This window comes from Mobula birostris, chromosome 15 (assembly GCF_030028105.1).
Source record: "Mobula birostris isolate sMobBir1 chromosome 15, sMobBir1.hap1, whole genome shotgun sequence".
In the NCBI taxonomy this organism is placed as follows: Eukaryota; Metazoa; Chordata; class Chondrichthyes; order Myliobatiformes; family Myliobatidae; genus Mobula; species Mobula birostris.
In genome coordinates, this window is record NC_092384.1 from 23,743,903 (window position 1) to 23,766,639 (window position 22,737).

Below are 22,737 nucleotides of genomic sequence, written 5' to 3' on the forward strand. Positions count from 1 at the left end.
ACTCTTGTGCTGAAGAATGACAATAAGCAATCCTGAATCTTGAAACGCAACTGTGGAAAGTCAAGAGGAAGCTCTTCGAACACAAATGGCCTTATATCTAATCTAATAGTTTGTTCGCTTGGAGAAAATATAATTTTATGCATGGAGCGTGTTAAGTGATGGTGTCCTAATACAATAGATCAAGAACACTGAGGAGCAGCAAAAGTGTAAAAGCTTAATTTCTGAACAAAGTACGCTTCCAATTAGCACTTAAATCTAACAAGCAGTTATCCTGTCGTAACTAATACAGATTCTTAGTCGATTCTGCTGTTGGTAAGATACCTGACAAATCACTTATTTGCTAAGCCTGTCTGACAATGATGTTGACAGACCCTTTGGCATCACAGAGCCAGTTGCTGTCAAAATCCACCAAAAGCTTCCGCAAACCAGTCTTGAAGGGTGTAAACGTTGCAGTCACCACAACTTCTTCACCTGAGCCAATGGCAGCAATTCTATATTTATTTTGGGGTAGGGAAAAAAGAAGAAATAGAAATAAGAAAAAATGTAAAACAGGTGTCTTTTAATTAGTTCCTATCTGACTCCATTAGATTAAAATCAAATATCAGGGCAAATGGTCCCACATGGAGATCAATAAACTCACGGTTAAAGTACAGGACTTGTTATTCAGAGCCATTGATCACAAGTCTGGAGATACAAATTCAAAAGGAACCATAGCAGCATTTAAATTTAGGAAACTAAGTAATTAGGGTTTAAAAGAAATCCAGCATCCAATAAAGATATGCAGTGTTTAGACAAAGCAACAGGCAGACTGCGATGGGGAAGCAGCGTGGTAGTTAAAGGTGAAGATGCTGGTAGTGATCAGCAGTGATCCAATGGTTTCCTTCCATGCCATAACAATTTAATGATCTGCAAAGGTGTTTGCATGAGATGCCCCTGTGCAGGAATACCCAGAATTATCATTATAATGGGAACACACAGTTTTCCTTCCAAGATGTATGGTCAGAAACAGTGAGGGGAAAATTTGCAAAGGGAAGACAAATATTGAATGGAAGTACTCAGTAAAAGTCATTACAACAAATTGTCATACTTGGACAGTTGGAAATAAACAAGCTGAAATGAAAATGCTCCAGTGTTGATTTAAATCTATTTATTTTTATCATGGATGTGGAATATTTTATTTTTAGTACCAAATCTTGTGTCATTATAATCCTTCTATATTCTAGTTGAGAAGTGCCAATGCTCTCAGTACACCAATGAATCCTGGCATTTGTCTGGTGGCTTTCAAAATCGAAACTGAGGGAAGCACAACCAGTTCAATCAGAGAGGAAAAGGACATACAACAGGTAAACGGGGTTGGAGGATAATTCGTCTTTTTTCATTTTTTTGTGCAGATGAGAGTGCAAATGGCAGTGGACTGAACCTGACCTGAGAGTAAACAGGAGGCAGCCTTGTTCCTAGGAGATACTGTGAAGTTACCCTCAAATGGCTGGTGTCCTGCTAACACTTAAATCTACCTCTGTTGCAGACCTTCCTTCAGAATTTGTACAAGGTTCATTGTGACAAGAAGAACTTGTAGAGAAAATGACAGTGTGACTTAGATGTGAGAACAGCCCAGACTAAATGTTATTAGCTATCTGAATATCACCAGCATTCACTGTAAAGGGTGCTGGTGCCACTGGCATCCAGTTCCACTACAATGGCTGGGACTGTCCCCCACACAATGGAAAACGTTTCTATTCAAAATACCTCAGTCTATGAGAACATCTGGCCCGTTGAGCCTGCTCTGCCACTCAGTAAGATCATGCAGACCTGGCTGTTGACTCAGTTCCACCTCCCTGCCTTTTCCCCAGGACCTTTCTGTCCCCTGCTATGCAAAATACTGTGGCTACAAGAGCAAGTTATCCTGGCACATGATCGTGGATCAGTCTCCACTTTCATAAGTACGGCTCCAACAACAATTAGAAAGTTTAACACCACCCAGGATCAAACATCTGGCTTGTGTGAAACATTAATTCCCCCTGCCACTGGGGCGCTGTGTATACAGAGTATTCCATCTACAAAATGAACTGCAGTTACTCAGCTGGGTTGCTCCAACAGTATCTCCAAACCTTTACCGCCAAGATGTATAAGAGGCAGCAAGCACATGGGGGCACCACCACCTGCAGGTTGCCCTCCAGACCCCATGCTATCCCTTTTGGAAATATTTCTCCATTCCTCCACTGTAATTGGGAATAAATCGCTACCTAACAGTTCCCCATCTAACAGCACGGAGGAAGTACCTTTAGAAGGTCAGGAATTGGCTCACCACTACTTTGTGAAGGGCATGGGGGAGGGGAAACAAATTCATGGATCAAGCTGTATTTCCCACAGGAATTAGAGCCACAAGGTTTAGGAGTTGGAGTGACCCATTTGGGGCCCTGTTTCTGCTTCAACATTCAATTAGATATCTTCACAGGCACCACCTTCTTGTACTAACACTCAGGATCAAAGAGTCTATCCATTTCTGTCTTGAATGCAGTCATCAACTCCACCTCCTCACCCTCCCTTGAGTAGGAAATCTCTCCTCACCCGTTCTGAATGTTTGATCCTTTGTTTTGAGAATGTGACTCATTGTTATTGACACTCTAATCCGGGAAAATATTAATCCACATCTGACCCGTGAAACCCCAAAAGAATGTTGCACATTTCAATGAGTTCACCTCAACAACTCTCCAGAGACAAAAGGAATCTTAGCCTGCTAAGTCTCAGAGTTGCTGGGAATTACTTAGCCTCTAATGTTTCAGAGTCACAAGGAATCATTTAGCCTCCAGTGTCCCAGAGACACAGAGATTTATTTAACCTACAAGTAATAGAGAATCCCAGAGCCACAGGAGTCATTTAATTAGCACACAGAGTCATTGAACTTCTAACATTACAGAGATACAGTAAACTGATAAATCATTGGTATCTGCATCACAGACATTAAATAGATACACTGGAAATCCTACTATGCTCCTTAGTATCTATGTACAAGATAGGTTATCTGCAAGCATTCAGACACATATTAACTCTCAAAACTGCCATGCCTAAAATTTACCTTGGGTTTTTTTTGGACAGTGATATCAGGAACAGGTATTAATATATTATTTTATGTGACTAATTGTTGTTTAAAAACTCCTTAAGCAACTAACTAGGTTCTGAATGTGCATGTTCCGTAACGTGCCTTAATTTACTGAGATGTTGAGTATTTTACTCACGGAGATTCAATTTGCTGTAGTTCTGTGAGTCCACTGCCCTCCACGCTGAAGATGCCTTTAGTAAGTGTGATGGGAAGAGGATTTACAAATTTTATTTGAGCAGTCAGCTTCTTGTGGAGAATTGCTTCACCTTCAACCTACAGAGTGGAAAGACCAGCCTTTATCACATGTTTAAGTATGCAGAGAGGGTAATCGATTTTGATTGAACATGAATTAACCTCTGATTTTCATATATAAATGGTAATTTAAAACAAAGCCCGCTCTGGTGGACTGGGCAGATGAGACCTACAGTGAGATTCAAAGGCCAGGAGGGAAGTACTGCAATGCTCTGCAGAGAGCGAGGGGCATGACAAACATAGAAGGCGTTACGGTCTCTTTTGAACACTTAGTTGATAAATATTCTCTTTCATACTCACACTTTTTACAATACCTTCAAGTTAGACATTTCTTACAAAAATATTTAAGTAATTTTCCTTACATATTGGATGCTGACCTGTTAGATACCATTATGAGTATGAACCCTTCCATTGGAAGAATTTATAATTTACTATTACAATGGGATAAGTGTCCTTTGTTTAAGATTAAACAAGATTGTGAAAAGGAACTTAATATGACTTTTATGATGGAGGATTGGATGTGGATTCTGAAGCTGGTTAACTCTTCTTCAATCTGTGCTAGTCATTCAGTGATTTAATTTAAAATTGTATATCGTTACCATTTGACGAAGGAGAAATTGTCTAAAATATTCCCTAATGTTGATAGTTATTGTGATAGATGTAAAACTGAGACAGCTACACTGACACACGTGTTTTGGTCTTGTTCTATACTGGAACAGTTCTGGAAGTCAGTTTTTTCCACAATTTCTAAAGCACTTAAAATTAACTTACAACCTAACAAATTAACTGTGCTTTTTGGAATAATTCCTCAAAATATCCGTGGTATCTCTTTGTCTGACCAGCATGTTATTGCATTTATTACATTGATAGCTAGGAGGGCCATTTTGTTGAAGTGGAAGGATACATCAGCTCCCACTTTGTCACAATGTTCTCTCAAGTGAAGCTATGTCTTAGTTTAGAGAAAATTAGAAGCTGAACCTTTGAATCTATGTTTGATTTTAAGAAAAGATGGGGTTAATTTGCTCGTTATTATCATTTGAGTTAATTGATAGATTCCCTCCACGATCTAATTGTAAATTTTTGGTACATTTTTTTTCTTGCTGGCGGTTTGATGTTTATCTTTAGAAGCTTTTTGTATGACGCCTGGCTCCGGGGTTGAACACTCAATGCGTTTTTTTTCTCACTTTTTCTTGCTTAGTAGGGGTTTTTTTCTCTTTTTTTAATCACCAAAATTTTTTCAATCCTTAAAATAGTGTCTTTTTTTTCTTGAGACATTGTAAGTGTTGCTTACTTCGATGTACTCTTGTTAGTTTTGGATAATAATAATAAAAAAATTTGAAGAGAAAGAAGGCGTTACGGTCATTCACTGCAAAGGAAGACTCCAGTTTGTCATGCTCATTTGTACGTGGACTTCCAAGGTTGAGAGAGTGGAACTGCCCCAGTGCAACGGCTTTCCCGCTTTAAAAACTCTCCCACACAGGTGTCCTGTCGTCGTCGGGAATGATGGACAACCACCACAATAATTTTTAAAAAGTCAGCGTTAACCAAAAAATACATGATTGGATTTTTATGAGCTCACTTCAGGGAGCATAATTTTAAGGAGATTGGAGGAAAGTAAAGGGAGGATGTCAGAGGTCAGTACTTTACACAGAGTGGTGGGTGCAGGGGGTGGTGGCAGAGGCAGATACATTAGGGACATATAGGAAACTCTTTGATAGAAAAATGGTGGACTATGCGGATTTATCTTAGAGTAGGTTAAAAGTTTGGCACTGAAGGGCCTGTAATATGCTGTAATGTTCTACGTTTTATGCTCTGTTCTGCCATGTATTGATTAACATTTGTGGCAATTTGTTATTTAAAAAATCAGAAAATCTCTGTTTTTAAGCTGTTTTGTCTGACTTTATGTGTTGGGCTTGATTTTAGACTTTCAAAAACCAAGGTATAATATAATGTTCTGTAGGAATCATGAGTGACTCTTTTGTAATAACTCCCAATACTTACCCAACAGCACATAGCCACAGCTGGAGATCCGCCTTGACTTGCTTTGTTTTAAACATGCATGCACACTTCAAACTAACTTTCAGAATCTTATTGAGAATCAGGTGTATTGTGACTGACTGGTATGACGTGAATTTAGTTGTTTTGCAACAGGATTACAATGCAGAATCACGAAATGACAATTACAAAAATAAATAGTGCTACAAGAGGAATAGTGAGTTAGTGTTCAGAAATCTGATGGCAGAGAGGAAGAAGTTGGTCCAAGAGCATTGAGTGTGGGTCTTCTGGTTCCAGTACCTCCGCCTGATTCTTGATCAGGTAAAAACAACTTAGATTTGCAATAGAGTAATTTCTTCAGACAAGCTTGAAGATGCATTGTTGTTTCCAATTTTTTTGTGTCTGAGGTATTGTATTTATATGATGAAGGTTTCCCAGGAACTTGGATCACTGGAGCTACCCGATCAAGGTGCTCCTTATACAAAACTGGCAACAAAGGTAAGAGAGGATGTTACAAGTCCTAAATCTATGTGTGTGTGCATGACCCTGTCACCAAATCCTCGACAAAAAAGTGTCCTTCACAAGATTCAAACATTAATCCAGAGATGGATCCACAGCTGAAGAGCAGGACCTCCAGGTTGTAATCCCAGTACCACGTGCTAGTCAGGGCAGGAATAGGATGACGGTACAGATGAATGCGTGGCTGAGGAAGTGGTACAGGGGGTAGGGTTTCCGATTTCTGGATCATTGGGATCTCTTCTGGGGAAGGAATAACCTATACAAAATGGACGGGTTGCACCAACATCCAGGCAGGCTTGTTAGAGCTGTTCAGGGAGGGTTTAAACTAATCTGGCAGGGGGTTGGGAACCAGAATGATAGGGCTGAGGAAGGAGCAGTTGTGAAACAAGTTGATGCATTGTGTGTAGTGAGACTGTGAGGAAGAACTGGCAGATGATAGGGCAAAATTGCAGTCAGTGGGATGACTTTAAGTGTAACATAAGGGCAAAAATCAAAAAGAGTGATGAACTCATGACTGAAGATGTTATATTTGAATGCATGCAATATGTGGAATATGGTAGATGATCTTGTAGCATAGTTAGAGATTGGCAGGTATGATGTTATGGGCACCACAGTGCTGTGGCTGAAAGAAGCTCATGATCGGGAGCTTAACATCCAAGGATACTCATTGTATCAAAAGGACGGGCAGGTAGGCAGAGGGGTGGCATAGCTCTGTTGGTAAAAAAGTGAAATCAAATCTTAGAAAGAAGTGATATAGGATTGGAAGATGTGGAATCCTTATGGGTAGAGTTAAGAAACCACAATTGTAAAAAGATCCTGATGGGAGTTATATACAGGCCTCCAAACAGTAGCCAGGATGTAGGATACAAATTGCAATGGGAGATAGAAAAGGCATGCAATAAGTGCAATGTTATGACAGTCCAGGGGAATTTCAACTTGCAGATAGATTGGGAAAATCAGGTTGGTGCTAGATTCCAAGAGAGGGAATTTATAGAATGCCTACAAGATGGCTTTTTAGAGCAGTTTGTGGTTGAGCCCAGTTGGGGAAATGCAATTTTGGATTCGGTGTTGTGTAATGAAGCAGATTTGATTAGGGAGCTCAAGGTAAAGGAACACTTAAGAGTTGGTGTTCATAACATGATAGAATTCACCCTGCAGTCAAATGTATCAGTGTTATAGTGGAGTAAAGGGAATTACAGAGGCATGAGAAAGGAGCTGGCCAAAGTAGATTGAAAGGGGACACTGTCAGGGATGATGGGAGAACAGCAGTAGCAGGAGTTTCTGGAAGCAATTCGGAAGGTGCAGGATAGATGAAGTAGTGTTCTAAAGAGAGATGAGGCAACCATGGCTGACAAGAGAAGTGACAGCATAAAAACAAAAAGAAGGCAGATAATATACCAAAAGTTAGTAGGATGTTAGAGGATTGAGAAGCTTTTAAAAAACATCAGAAGGCAACTAAAAAGCCATAAGGAGAGAAAAATATAAAAATATGTATTATCAATAGGAAAACCAATACATAAAGAGTAAAAGAGAGGTTGAGAGTGGATATCAGATCACTCGAAAATGATGCTAGAGAGGTAGTAATGGGGGAGAAGGAAATGGCAGATTAAGGTAATAACTATTTTGCATCAGTCTTCACTGGGGAAGACACAAGCAGGATACCAGAAATTCAAGAGCATGAGGGGTAGAAGAGAATTTAGTTGCTATTAAGGATAAGGTGCTTCGGAAGCTGAAAGGTCTGAAGGTAGATGAGTCCCCTGGGCCAGATGGATGATACCCCAGGGCTCTGAAAGAGCTAGCTGAGGAGATTGTGGAGGCATTTGTAATGCTCTTTCAAGAATCACTAAATTCAGCAATAGTTCCGGACTAGAAAATTGCAAATGTCATTCCACTCTTTAAGAAGGGAGGGAGGCAGAAGAAAGGAAACTATGGGCCAATTAGCCTGACTTCAGTGGCTGGGAAGATGTCAGAGTCCATTATTAACGATGAGGCTTCCGGATACTTGAGGAACATGATAAAATAGGCCAAAGTCAGCATAGTTTCCTTAAGGGGAAATCTTGTGTGACAATCCGTTGGAATTCTTTGAAGAAATAATAGGCAGGAAAGACAAAGGAGAGTCAGTGGATGTTGTTTACTTGGATTTTCAGAAGGCCTTTGATAAAGTGCCACACATGAGGCTGCTTAACAAGTTAAGAGCCCATGGTATTACTGGAAAGATACTAGCATGGATTTAAGATTGGCTGATTGACAGGAGGCAAAGAGTGGAAATAGATGGGCCCTATTCTGGTTGGCTGCTGGTGACTAGTGATGATTCACAGGGTTTGGTATTGGGGCTACTTCTTTTCACATTATATGTTAATGATTTGGATGACTTGATTTGATGGCTTTTTGAGCAGGTTTGCGAATGATACAAAGGTAGCTGGAGGGGCAGGTAGTGTTGAGGAAGCAGGGGGTCTGCAGAACAACTTGGTCATATTCGGAGAATGGGCAAAGAAGTGGCAGATGGAATGTAGGGTAGCGAAGTGTATGGTCATATCCTTCAGTAGAAAGCATAAAGGCATAGTCTATTTTCCAAATGGAGAGAAAATTCAAAAATCAGAATTGCAAAGGGACTTGTGCAGGGTTTCTTAATGGTTCACCTGCAGGCTGAGTCGGTGATAATGTAGGCAGATGCAATGTTGGCATCATTTTGAAAGGACTAAAATATAAGAGCAAGGATGTAGTGCTGAGGTCTTCTAAGGCATTGGTCAGACTGCACTTCAAAATTCAAAGTTCAAAGCAAATATTTGTCACCATATACAACCCTGGGACTCATTTTCTTGTGGACATACACAGTCAATCCAAGAAGCACGAGAAACACAATAGAATCAATGAAACACAGTACACAACAAGATGGGCAAACAACCAATCTGTAAAAGACAAGAAACTGTGCAAATACAAGAGGATGGATGGATGGATGGATAGATAGATAGATAAATTTAAAAAAATAGGCGGTCAATATCTAGAATGTAAGATGAAGAGGCCATAAGTTATGGGAATATTTCAGTGATAGGGCAAGTGAATTTGAATGTAATTATCCCCACTGGCTCAAGGGCCTGGTGGCTGAGGGGTAATAACTGGCAGTGTGGGTCCTGAGGCGTAATAACTGGCGGTGTGGGTGCTGAGGGGTAATAACTGGTGGTGTGGGTCCTGAGGGGTAATAACTGGTGGTGTGGGTGCTGAGGGGTAATAACTGGTGGTGTGGGTCCTGAGGGGTAATAACTGGTGGTGTGGGTCCTGAGGGGTAATAACTGGCAGTGTGGGCCCTGAGGCTCCTGAAGGCAGCAGTGAGAAGAGAGAATGGCCTGGGTCTGGGACTCCTTGATGACGGATGCTGCTTTCCTGCAAAAGCGCTCCTTAGAGGTGTGTTCAATGGTGGAGAGGGCTCTACCTGTGATGGACCAGGCTATTTCCACTACACTTTGTAGGATATCCCATTCAAGGGTATAGCTGTTTCCAGACCAGGCTCTGATGCAACCATTCAACATACTCTCCACCACACATCTATGTCAAAGTTTTAGATGCCATGCTGAATCTTCACAAACTTCTAAGGAAGTTTGCCATACTTTCTTTGTAATTGCACTTATGTGCTGGGCCCAGGACAGATCCCATGAAATGATAACACCGAGGAATTTGAAGTTGCTGACAGTCTCCACCTCTGATCCTCTGATGAAGATTGACTTGACTTGGTCCAAGCAAGCAGAGTCCACTGCCAAGAAGGCCCCCAGTGCCTTTACTTCCTGAGAAAACTAAAGAAATTTGGCCTGTCCCCTAAAACCCTCACTAATTTTTATAGGTGCACCGTAGAAAGCATTCTTCTAGGGTGCATCACAACCTGGTATGGAAGTTGTCCTGTCCAAGACCGAAAGAAGCTGCAGAAGATCGTGAACACGGCGCAGCACATCACACAAACCAATCTTCCATCCTTGGACTCACTTTACACCGCATGCTGTCGGAGCAGTGCTGCCAGGATAATCAAGGACATGACCTACCCAGCCAACACACTTTTCATCCATTTTCCCTCTGGGAGAAGGCTCAGGAGCTTGAAGACTCATACGGCCAGATTTGGGAACAGCTTCTTTCCAACTGTGATAAGACTGCTGAACGGATCCTGACCCGGATCTGGACCGTAACCTCCAAATATCCAGACCTGCCTCTCGATATTTTTGCACTACCTTACTTTCCATTTTTCTATTTTCTATTTATGATTTATAATTTAAATTTTTAATATTTACTAATTTTTACTATTTTTAATATTTAATATTTGTAATCCAGGGAGCGGATTATCGCAGAATCCGCAGAAGCGCAGAATCAAATATCGCTGTGATGATTGTACATTCTAGTATCAATTGTTTGGCGACAATAAAATATAAAGTATTAAAGTATTAAGACTGACTCATGGACCTCCAGTTTTCTCCTCCTGAAGTTAATAATCAGCTTCTTCGTCTTGCTGACATTGAGTGAGAGGCTGTTGTGGCACCACTCAGCAAGATTTTTGATCTCCCTCCTACATGCTGATTTGTCACCCATCTTTGACTCAGCCAACAACAGTGGTGTCATCTGCAAACTTGAATATGGCATTGGAGCTGTGCTTCTCCACACAGTCATTAATGTAAAGCAAGTAGGGCAGGGGGCTAAGCACACAGCCTTGTGAAGCACCTGTGCTGATGGAGATTATGGAGGAGATGTTGCCAACCTGAACTGACTGGGGTCTGCAAGTGAGGAAATCAAGGACCCAATTGCACAAGGAGGAATTGAGGCCAAGGTCTTGAAGCTTATTGATTAGTTTTGAGGGGATGATAGTGTTGAATGCTGAGCTATAATTGATAAAATGCATCCTGATTTATACATCTTTGCTGTCCAGATGTTTCAGGGTTGAGTGAAGAGCCAGTGAGATGGCATCTGCTGTGGACCTGTTGCTCCTGTAGGCAAATTGGAGTGGATCCAAGTCACTTCTCAGGCAGGAGTTGATATGTTTCATCATTATCCTCTCAAAGCACTTCATCACGGTGGATGTAACTGCTACTGGATGATAGTCACTGAGGCAGGTTACCACATTCTTAGGAATCCGCATAATTGAAGCTTGCTTAAAGCAAATGGGTACCTCAGAATGTGAAGCAAGAGGTTAAAGATCTCAGTGAATACTCCAGCCAGCTGATCAGCACAGGTCTTTAGGTCTTGTATGGTGAGCAGTTTGGGACCCCTTACCTAAGAAAAGATGTGCCGGCATTGGAGAGGGCCCAGAGAAAGGTCGTGAGAATGATTCTGGGAATTAAAAGATTAATGTATGAGGAGCGTTTAATAGCTAAGGGCCTGCACTCACCTCAAAGATTACAGGGAGAAGGCGGGAGGATGGGGTTGAGAGGGATAATAGATCAGCCATGATGGAATAGTGGAGCAGACTTGATAGATCAAAAGGCCTAATTCTGCTCCAATGTCTTATGATTTTATTTCAAACCCAAGGTTCAATTTTTTGCCTTGTTGGTTTAGAATGAGGAGAGATAGAGTGAATGTGGAGAGAATGTATCCTATAGTTGGTGAGTCTAGAACCAGAGGGTGCAGCCTCAGAATAGAGGGATGTCTTTTAGAACAGAAATAAGGAGGAATTTCTTTAGCCAAAGAGTGGTGAATCTGTGGAATTCATTGCCACAGACAGCTGTGGAGGCCAAGACATTGAGTATATTTAAAGCGGAGGATGGTAGGTTCTTGATTAGACAGGGTGTCAAAAATTACAGGGAGAAGACAGGCGAATGGAGTTGAGAGGGATAATAAATCAGTCATGATGGAATAATAGACCAGACTTGATGGGCCAAATGGCCTAATTCTGCTCCTATGCCTTATGATTATATTTCAAACCCAAGGTTCATTTTGTTGCCCTGTTGGTTTCCCTTCTGACTTTTATACTTACCCTCACAGCAAGCCGAGGCACTTTCAAAACAATATCCTTCTCCTTCAGGCTCACTTCAGACATATCCTCAGTTACAAGCATGGCAGTCAATCGAATTAAATTGTGCTCAGTGATGTGTTCACCATAATCCTCGTATCTCAGTCTCAGAACTTCTTTTTTCTCTAATAAAAGCAACAACTCTTGTTAAGCCATAACACATGACTTTAAATACGGGCACAGTAAAAAATGGAATACAAATAAAAGTAAAAAAGTAAGTAAAAATATAATTGTCCCATGCCGTAAGGCCTTATTGTGAAAGGGGATAATGAAGTGTTGGTGCCCCATTTAAAATTTAGGAGGCAAGACGTGGTGGAAAGCAACCCAGTAATACTGCCATCTTCTCTCTCTACTGTGGAGATCTGACTAGATTTGCACAGCTCATTGTTTTATTTGTATGGTTAGGTTTCTCATCGAGTCTCTTGTAATACTTATCGATCATTTCTGAGAGCTAACCAAACAATTGGTATAGATCGGGTCACAAAAAGAGAAAAGTCCACAGAAGACTTTGCTGGCCAATGGTGTTAGAGAAATTTTACATTTTTTATACCAAGCTTTCCAGATTATATGATGAACTCATATAATCTTGGGTCAAAAAGGAGTATGAGATGGCTATGGCAGAGAAAAGTAAGGAGAATCCTCAGAGATTTTTTTTAAAGTACTGTATATTAAGGAAAAGGAGTGATTAGGGAAAATATAGGACCCTCAAGACCAAGAAGAAAATCTTTGTCTGAAGCTGCAGGAGATGGGGAGAAATCTCATTGATCATTTCTCCCCTCTGTTTTTAGCAACTAAAGACTTGGGAATCTGGTAAAGTTAATGAGGATATGTTGGGAGTGGAAGAGCTGCTGCATGAGTTCAGATAGATGAAGGCAGACAGATCTCCAGGTTCTGATGAGGTATATGCAAGAACACCATGGGAAGCTAAAGAAGAAACTGCGAGAGCCCTTGCTGAGATAGTTGTAAATCACAATGAAGAAAACTTTATCCACGCTGGTGTTCATCCGTCATGGCAGTGAACAGTGAAGTTGGCAGGTTATGCTGCTGGCAAGATGTTGGTGAAGCCACACTTGGAACATTGTGTTCGGTTTTGGTCACCCTGTTGTAGGGAAAATGTATTTAAATGAGAAAGAGTGTAAAAAAAATTTACAAGGATGTTACCAGGACTCGAGGGACTCAGTTATTGAGAGAAGTTAGATAAGGCTGAGCCTTTACACTATGGAGCATAGGACAGCATGGGGTGACCTCACAGAGGTATATAAAATCCTGAGGGACATAGGTAGAGTGAGCTGTCTTTTTACCAGGGTTGGGGAATTGAAAACTAGAGCGCATGCATAGCATTAAGCTTAGAGGTGAAAGGTTTGATAAGGAGCTGAGTGGCAATCTTTTTTACACAGCAGCTGGTAGATACATCGAACCAGCTGGCAGAAGAAGTGGTTAAGGCAGGTACGTTAGGTACATTCAAGTAATATATGGATGACAAGAGTCTATAGAGATTGGGCTGACGTGCTGGGAAATGAGATTAAATGAATGTACACCTTGGTCAGTGTAGACAACTATGGGTTGAAGGGCCTTTGTCCACACTGTACAACTATGATTCTATGTCTATTTCAACCAAAAAATTAGATAAATCTGTATTTTCTTAAATTAATGTGCATCTCATGTGATACTCAGCCACACAAATAAGGAAATTTTCAAATCCATTATTTACATAGCCTTACAATCTCAATTTTGGAAAGTTTTAAAAATAGAATCTATCCTCACTTATATTGGGCTGGGAATTCTGGTCATCCCAATGCGTTTTGGGAATTCCGGTGATCCCAATGTCTGTTTTGCAATTATCATGTAACAATGTTATTATCTTTCATATACAATCAGTCAGATCTTCACCAATTAAGTATTATATTCTACCCATATACATGGGCCTGATGAACACCAATTATACCAGAGTAGTATGATTCAGCTTCAGACTAGAAATAATCCCAACATCTCTCACAGGACAGCAGTAATAGCTTCAGAACATCATCAATCCAATTCCTCCATTTCTCTGGGTGAGTGCTCTTTGAGCGTCACTCAATATCTCCCTGACACATTCAAATTTCACCAAACCCATGCCCTTCTAATCTTGTAGAAGGACAGGTTCAGAGACCAATGTATGACACTCACTGTGGAATTGCAACTTTTTGTGTGTAATTACCTGAGGCAGCTTTTAATACGAATTTAGTCGACCTCCTGCAGAATTGCTTTAAAATGGCCCCTGAGTAGGTTATAGCACTTGCAGACAGAATCATATCGATGTCTTTGTCTGTAAAGCCATTATTAGCAATATCAAAATAGACATTGAAATTGCTTCCAAGTACTGCATAAACATGTTTGACGGTGACCTTTAAGTCTTGGTACTCAGTGTCAGTGGGATGGATTTTCTTTCCTGCTTTGTTGTAGACTTCTCGTTCCTTTTTGGAACCTGTGAAGTGGAAGATATTATCAACACTGTTCGAAGTTGGGTTTTGATAACTTAGGCCAACTGCATTCTCAACACTGCTCTGGAAACAGTGATATTAAAACCCTGGAAATGGCATGAACATTGATCTATCCAACTTCCAGTAATTTTCTTCTCCTCCTCCCTCCCTCTTTTTCATTTCCCCACTCTGGCCCCACTCACCTCTTCTCCCCACCTGCCTAATAACTCTCCCTGGTGTCCCTCCACCTCGCCTTTCTCCCATGGTCTATTCTCCTCTCCTATCAGATTCTTTCTTCTCCGGCTCTTTGCCTTTTCCACCTACCACCTCCCAGTTTCTTACTTCATCCACCCTCCCCCACCCACCTGGCTTCACCTACCACCTTCTGGCTTGTACCCCTTCCCCTTATGCCTCCTTCTTACTCAGGAATCTCCCCTCTTCCCTTCCAGTCCTGACGAAGGGTCTTGGTCCGAAACGTCAACAGTTTATTCCTCTGCCGCCTGTCCTGCTGAATTCCTCTAGCATTTTGTCTGTGTTACCTTGGATTTCCAGCATCTGCAGAATCTTTTGTGTTTACTTCATCTGAAGCTGGACTTCAAACCACCTGGCCTAATTGTCATACAACTCTATAGGGTCAGGAGTACAATTAGTTCAAGTTTACTTGTACAACTACTTCCACAATCTTCTAACTTTGCAGAAGATTGGCAATAATTACAAATATAAGACTCATACCAGTTGCTAAATCTGGATCTGTATAAAAGATACACTCGGGAAGACTTAGAAAGAAAATATACAATTAACAGAAATTTGTGAATGGGACTCACTACTCTTAGCTTCTATCAAAATGTGGATTTCACACCCTGATGTAGTCTCTATAGCACATAAACCAAGTGTCATAGCAAAGACCTCTATTAAATTGGCTACCTAAACTGGACCATAGTACAGTAATGACCACTCAAAATTTATGATGTCTGAAACCTTGATAAATATATCCTTTAAAAAATGTAACACAATTACTTATTTACATCTCCATTATGCAGACCGAGAAATGCAGATTCTAGACAACAGCATCAACAGTGATTCATAAAATTAAATCTATCCATTTAGATGGCTAAGTGCATTCATTCATTTGCTTTGCATCTGCCCACAAAGATCAGGGATTGCCTGGATCTGATTTGTGGTCTAGATTATAACTTAGTCTTGGCCTCAGGACAATGGGCATTTCCACTTTGTTCCAAAGTGTCTTTGAAGAGTTAAAACAATAAGCAAGGTTAACTGATGTGGGCACATAGAAAACCCACCTGCACTGCTGCCAAACCAAATTAAATGACATGAAACAAAAAAAATTGTCCATTTTACTACTTACAAAGGTAGAATAAGTTCTTACCCTCTGGGTATTTATAATCCAATGTGATATCTTCTTTTTTGTCTGAGTAAGGACTTTTGGTAACAATGTGTTTTCCCACCATGTTTTGTTTCTTTAGTAGTTCTTTCATTGTTCCATCCTTTTTCATTATCCAGAAAACCACATCCGCATTGACCTCAGCGTAGACGAACACGGCATCGTATTTGACATCCATCTCACCTTCTTTTATTGCTTTGACGGGGCAAGGACCACAGCAGAATATCCCTGATGAGATAGGAGCACCACAGTAAAAGATGCTGAAGGTGGATTTCGTAACTTTATCCTGTTCGTCTACTGAGGATAGCGACGGAGTACAAGCACTGTATTCTCTTGCCCTCCCCAGGAGATCATTCATTGTGCATAGTTCTAGTAGCGTGAGTTTGAGTTGGGGCAGAAACAACCTACCTCCAACTCCACGGGAATATTTTCAAGAGGGTTTATGATGTTGATTTGAACCCCAACACTGCCTACCCAACAGCACTCCACCCAAACCCGACCACTCCCTCTCCCCTTGCCATAGTCCAGAAAGCTAATCTGTTGGAACCCAGAAGTGGTTACTTCATATACAAGTTATACAAATATAATTGGTTTGTGTGATGAGCCAGTACATTATACTCATTTTCAGAGTGAATAAAATAAAAAAAACTCAAACTATGAAGATATATTGCAAATCTAAAACATAAAATATACCCTTCTCTGCAATTATCATTGGCTGAATTCCCATCTGCTGGACCTGAGACTTTAACCAAAGTATGTAAGGTTTTGAAAACATTTGAGAGAGCAAATGTTGAAAGATAGTTTCTAATTACAAGCCAGAAAAGGAAAAACTTAGCACTAATATAAAGAGGAGATCGGAATTTTTCAAATTGCTGTCAGAGATTTGCTACAAGGTGCAAGAGAAGAGCAGTGAGTGGGAATCCACAGCTACAGAGACACAGATGTGAATCTCTCAGCTAAAGTTTCTGCAGCTCTACAAGTTACTTTGGGTGTACAAGTATCTCCAAGTTCACATGTATCTCTCTCACACACACACGCCCCATGTAGAAGTGGGGCTGTCAGTATAGCAGAATAGTTGAATTCGCTTCAGCCCGCACTGATTCCACATCACAGGATCATAAATAAAGCCATAATATTAATGCACATTATTTGCTGGCTTGCTGTTGGTCGATTCAGGTATTTGAAAGACTCACCCTAGGCTGCAATTAATTTCCTTTTCTAACAAATATATTTGTCTGCATGTGTACTCTGAGAAACCGACCATTGTCTGTATAAATATAGTGTCAGTTTTTGACAACATCCATTAAGCACTTCTCGCTGTGTGGTCTTCTCACAGAGAATTGTCCGTGTTGTCACTGATGCACCTTGTGATTTCAAAACTGATCACTGCTTCAAAGTTTCAATGCGTTAGTAGAAAGTAGTTAGCTCCTTTCCTTTTTCAATATAGAAACATTCTAATCTGTTTACTAATGGGTATTTATGCTTTAAAATATTAAAGACATGCTTATGTTTATATTGAGGGTGTATTGGGTATGAAGAGCAGGCTGTTAGTGATATACTGACATTTTAATTTGTAGATTATCTTCACATTTTACACAGAGGCTAACACTGGAATTAGCCTGGATTCTATTAATTAAATATATATTCTTAAGGACATAATATATAAAACTATAGCAATTCAATCTCAGTGTTACCATCACTCCTTTCTTGAGGTGTTGGATCCAATACTTGCCATCCATCATAGCCAGAGGGCAGGTCGGGACGGGCCATCCATGACTCGACCCAGCAGTGGAAGTTCCTGTGCACAACAGCACATCAGTGTGATCGTTGTAAATCAGACTACTCAATCTAATTAACCAGGTACAGGCACCAATGGGGCAAATATATTCAATGTGACCAAATGTCAAATAACAAAGTTAATGAGGCAGTTCAAAGCTCTGAATTAATTTTTTACGGCGGCTCTTCAAAGATAAACATTCCTTGTTTTTAAAAATCAGGTGCAAGTGTATATACTGTCCCAAAAGAGGCATTGTCTACCAACATCAAAACCCAAGGGAGACCTTTGAAGGTGACACCAAACACTTCAGTGAGGAGTATCACAGCTGAGGGAGTGTTTCAAATACTAGAGTAATAAAAAGGTGGTCAAGCCTCTCCTGGACCAAGATAAGTCAGAATCTTCCCTGACACGAAGAAGCCAAGAGGTTCTGGGTCTTTACGGTACCAAGACCAGTAGGTTGTTGGGACTGGGTAACGGAACTCTCCCGTACCCCCTGAATGAGACGTTAATTCTCTAAAATGAGGGTGTTGGGTGGGAATGGGGGATGGTGAGAAGGTTAGATGGGAGGTCTCCCCAAACTGATGTTACAGGGAGATATGATCAAGATAGTCAGTTTTATCTCTGTCAAGGACAGAAGGAATCTTACCAAGAGAAAGGCAGGGGCAGCAAGAAAGAAACTCTCCTGTACTAAAGGGAATGTTATAAACTTATGAAAGGGATAGATAAGATAGAGGCAGGAAAGTTGTTTCCACTAGTAAGACTAGACTAGGGGACGTGGCCTCAAGATTCAGGGGAAAAGATTTAGGACATAGGTAAGGAGAAACTGCTTTTCCCAGAGAGTAGTGTGTCTGTGGAATTCTCTGCCCACGGAAGCTGAAGAGACTACCTTATTAAATATATTTAAGACACAGATAGATATGTAGATTTTTGCATAGAATGTGAACTAAGAGTTTTTGGGGGAAAGGCAGGTCAGTGGAGCTGTATCTATGCCCCGATATGCCATGAGCTTGTTGAATGGTGAGCCAGGCACAACAAGCCAGGTGGCCTACACCTGCTCCTATTTCTTATGTTCTTAAAACCAGTGGATGTCTCTGACAACATGGCCAAAGGACACCTCCCTCTTTATTTTTAGGGTAAGCACCTGAACGTCAGCAATTGGGCCCTCATCAAATCTTTCTTAAGAGCATCTAGGTGCATCTCTTTAGTGACCTTGGTGAAAATGGGACAGAACAAGTGGATGACTGTTGAAATTAATGTTTCTGACAAAAAAAAATCCACAATCAAATGGAAATTCCCACCAAAATTACTTTCCCTGGGAATTGTGGCAGTGGCAGGATACCTAGACAATGCAATGTCCACAAAAAAGTTCGAGAAGGTACATACCATACCATGTCTTTCCTTTCTGGAAGCACGTGTAAAGAATCTTCGACCTTAAAATAATGATCCACTTTCAAATTACCATCACAGTCATGAGCAGAGGAGTAATTTGTAATACAACGACTTGGAATCCCCAAACACCTCAAAACTGGAAAACAAATGGAAATATGATTATGAATGACTCCATTTCAAATTACTTGTCCAAAGCGTTGTCAAGTTTTTAGTGACTCCTCAGGTTTTCCTTTCTAGACTTTTTCAGTAAAGTCACTTCTAGTGCTTATTTTGGCACTAATTTCCAAAGACACCCCGTGCTAGATCCTTGAATTAGGTGTTGCTCTTTTTTTCCAGGGATTTAACGACTGCTGACAATGTTAGCGTTTATTGGTTATCCTCAAATGTGTGTTTATCACAGTCACAGTTATCAGAGTGATGCTATCAACTGATCTCAATAATCTTGGGATATGGGAGAGAAGAAATCTGACAGGACTCCTATTCAGGACGTTTACAGAGACAGGTGCGTAAAAAGGGCCTGAAGGATCATTCGGGACCTGAGTCACCCCAACCACAAACTGTTCCAGCTGCTACCATCCGGGAAACGGACCTGCAGCATTAAAGCCAGGACCAATAGGTTCTGGGACAGCTTCTTCCATCAGGTCATCAGACTGATTAATTCATGCTGATAAAATTTTATTTCTATGCTATATTGACTGTCCTGCTGTACACACTATTTATTACAAATGACTATAAATTGCACATTGCACATTTAGACAGAGACGTAATGTAAAGATTTTTACTCCTCATGTATGTGAAGGATGTAAGAAATAAAGTCAGTTCAATTCAATTCCTACTGATTCGCATCCATTCAGTTCCAAGGTCTGTCGGGCAGCAATGGTCCCTGACCTCCTACTTGTTTCTGAGGCAAGGACAAACTATAAAAGTCACCTCAAAGCACTGGGGTGATATCACCGTCATTTCATCTGCAAAATTTTCCCAGCCCACTGGCAAGATAAGCAAACAACATCCTTTTCCAAGCCAATGTCCTGACCACTGCAACACTGCTTACATTCAGTCTGCTCTCTTGATCAGGCAACACATGTTGACTGAACTTTTGATATTCATCCAATTGGATATTGAATCCAACAGCTTTAATAAAAGCATGAACAAGAATCTTACAGAATTCATATCATCTAAGCATCAATTGTGCAAGAGCTGTAGCTGATTGCATTTTACCAAACAGCCCAGCAAGGTGACTTCAAGCTTGTTCACTCCTGTGCTGTGGTTGGGCTTATGCAGGGGCAAGTGGGGGGAGAATACTGGCACAGGCTTATGATGACAAGAGGGAGAAATCTCACTTGAATTAATAAAGATGAAGATTGGTTTTATTTGTCACGTACTTTGAAACATCAAAGCATAAGTTGTTTTTCATCAACAACCAATACAACTGAGGACATATTGGGAGCAGCCCACAAGAGTCAGCATACTTCTGGCACCAACATAGCATTCCCACAACTTACAAACCCTAACCCATATGTCTTTGAATGCAGGAGGAAACCAGAGCACCAGTGAACATAAAACGCCCTGTAGTCAGTGGCAGGAATTGAGCCCCGATCGATTACTCCAATCCATCTTACATCTGGCGCAGTAGAGTTTTATGCCAACTGCTAAGCTACCAGGTGGAGCGAGGTAAAGAAATTGGGGACACCATCATCTTAATGGATGGGCTTGCAGATATTGCCACTGGTAGGATGGTGGGTGCTTGGTTATGTTCGGGAGTGATGCTGGATTGGGAATTCAGATGAAAGGCCCTGGCCCAACTCATCCACTGTTTATTCATTTCCATAGATGCTGCCTGGCCTGCTGAGTTCCTCCAGCATTTTGTGTGTGTTTCTCTGATTTCCAGTGTCTGCAGAATCTCTTGGGCATTTTTTTTTTATTAAGTGTAATCATGAACAATAGCCAGATCAGAAACGCTGATCAAGTCAACCAGTTCCCAAAGAGAACTCTGATAGGCCAATCAGATGGTTCACTGCTGCTCAGCGATAGAACACAAAAAAATCATATGTACAATTAAGAAACATGAAAATATAGTAGAAATACTGGAGTCATGATGATCATGACGAAGTCTGCTGGAGAGAGACATTTATACACATGCTGTCCTCTATAATTCAAAGAGATTGAAGGATAAGGTTGCAGGGTGACAAAACGTGGCAGGAGCACTTGGAACTAAAAACTAATCCCTACCGGGAGAAAACAGCACCTGTTCTTTCTGCACTGTTCTCCAGCAGTTTAAGGACTAAGTCCGGCCAGAACACAACTTACAAGTGCTCTTGAAAGTCAGGTATTAACCCTACCTACCAACAACCAAGCATTGCTATACTGGTCCCCTTCATGATAGCTTATGAGGAAGCATGTGACTTCCCTCCCAGAGATGATAGGTGTTTGTGCACTCGACTCTTGAAGGCTTGGACCCCAGCGTCGCAGATGTTTCCAACCACAGCATCTGGAAGGCTGTTCCAAATTCTGATAGCAGAGTGAAGGAAGCTTCTATCCAGTGTGTGGGTTCTCGCATCAGGCATAGAAACAGCATGAGCAGGCACAGATAAACTTGATCGTGTGGTGCGCCGTCTCTCATAAGATGAAGGCAGCATGGTGCGAAGGTCTGCAGGGCTGTGGCTGGTGTGCATTTTGTACAGCACAGCAGCTGCAGCAATCTGTCGTCTGTGGTGTAAGCTACTGATGAATAGCTTCTCACCAGCTGTGGCTTCATCTACACCTATAATCCTGAGAGCCTTTCATTGAATGAAATCAAGCTGGCTGAGGACACTCTGTGAGGCATTCATCCATGATAAGCAGGCATACTCCATGATACTTCGTACCTGGGCTTTGTAAACCGCCGCTCTGCCCTCTTTGTCTAGTTTGGATGCTACTTTCCGCAGAGCTCCAAGCCTTTGTCCGGCCTTGTTTGAAATAGTGGAAAGGTGTTTATTCCACACCAGCTTGCTGTCAATGTTAACACCAAGGATTACTAGCTCCTTCTTTAAATCCAGCTCGCAGTTCCCAAAATACAGGTCAGGGTTAGATAGATTCCTTTTCCTAGACATCACCATCGCCTTGCACTTAGTAGGCTCAAAGGTGACATTCCAGTCGTCTGCCCAGGCTTTCATCCTGTTAAGATCCCTATTCAGGCCTGCTGCCACTGTATTCCTCTCTCCTGCTCTAATTGGTGCAAATAGTGTGGAGTCGTCAGCGTACAGGTATAGCTCGTTACTGCATGCATCAACCAAGTCATTAATAAAGTTGGAAAAGTGGCCCAAGTATTGAACCCTGTGGTACAGATGCATTGATGGTTGAAGAATCAGAAGCCTAACCAGAGATAGCAACTTTGATGGTCCGTCCATGAAGGTAGCTCTGCAGCCATCCAAGCAGCTTTCCTGATATTCCTTTGGATCTCAGCTTAACACAGAGTCCATTATGCCAGACCTTGTCAAAAGCTCCTTTGATATCCAGGGCTATGACACACACTTCTCCACCTTTGTCTAAGAAGGTGTTCCACGTTTGAGATAAGGTGGTGAGGAGATAGTCTGTACTGTGATCAGGTCTAAATCCATACTGCCTACTTGAAATTAAGTTGTTACGGAGTAGGTAGTTCTGAACTTGTTTGTGAACTGCTGCCTCCATTACCTTGCTGATGACACTGAGTAAGAATATGGGGCGGTAATTTGTAGGATCAGCTCTGGAATCCCGCTTGTGTACTGGTGTTACTGATGGTATTTTCCATTGTTCCGGGAATACACCACTCGAGAAGCATAGCTGGAAGAGACGGTAGAGAGGACTTGCAAGTTCTGCACTGCATTCCTTTAAGACCCTAGTTGG

The 22,737-nt window shown here is 41.3% G+C and overlaps 1 protein-coding gene across 1 annotated transcript in view; it reads right to left on the reverse strand.

Moving 5' to 3' along the window:
* Positions 1 to 280: 280 nt before the first annotated feature.
* tgm2l (transglutaminase 2, like) overlaps positions 281 to 22,737 on the reverse strand; it is a 37,363-nt gene continuing 14,906 nt past the window's right edge. The window contains exons 7-13 of the mRNA XM_072279133.1: positions 18,871 to 19,012; positions 17,405 to 17,508; positions 15,696 to 15,938; positions 14,047 to 14,313; positions 11,814 to 11,974; positions 3,237 to 3,373; positions 281 to 491 (exon numbers count right to left, since the gene is read on the reverse strand). Coding sequence (XP_072135234.1) covers positions 341 to 491; positions 3,237 to 3,373; positions 11,814 to 11,974; positions 14,047 to 14,313; positions 15,696 to 15,938; positions 17,405 to 17,508; positions 18,871 to 19,012 — 1,205 coding nt within the window. The 3' untranslated portion in view covers positions 281 to 340. The remainder of the gene's footprint in view (positions 492 to 3,236; positions 3,374 to 11,813; positions 11,975 to 14,046; positions 14,314 to 15,695; positions 15,939 to 17,404; positions 17,509 to 18,870; positions 19,013 to 22,737) is intronic.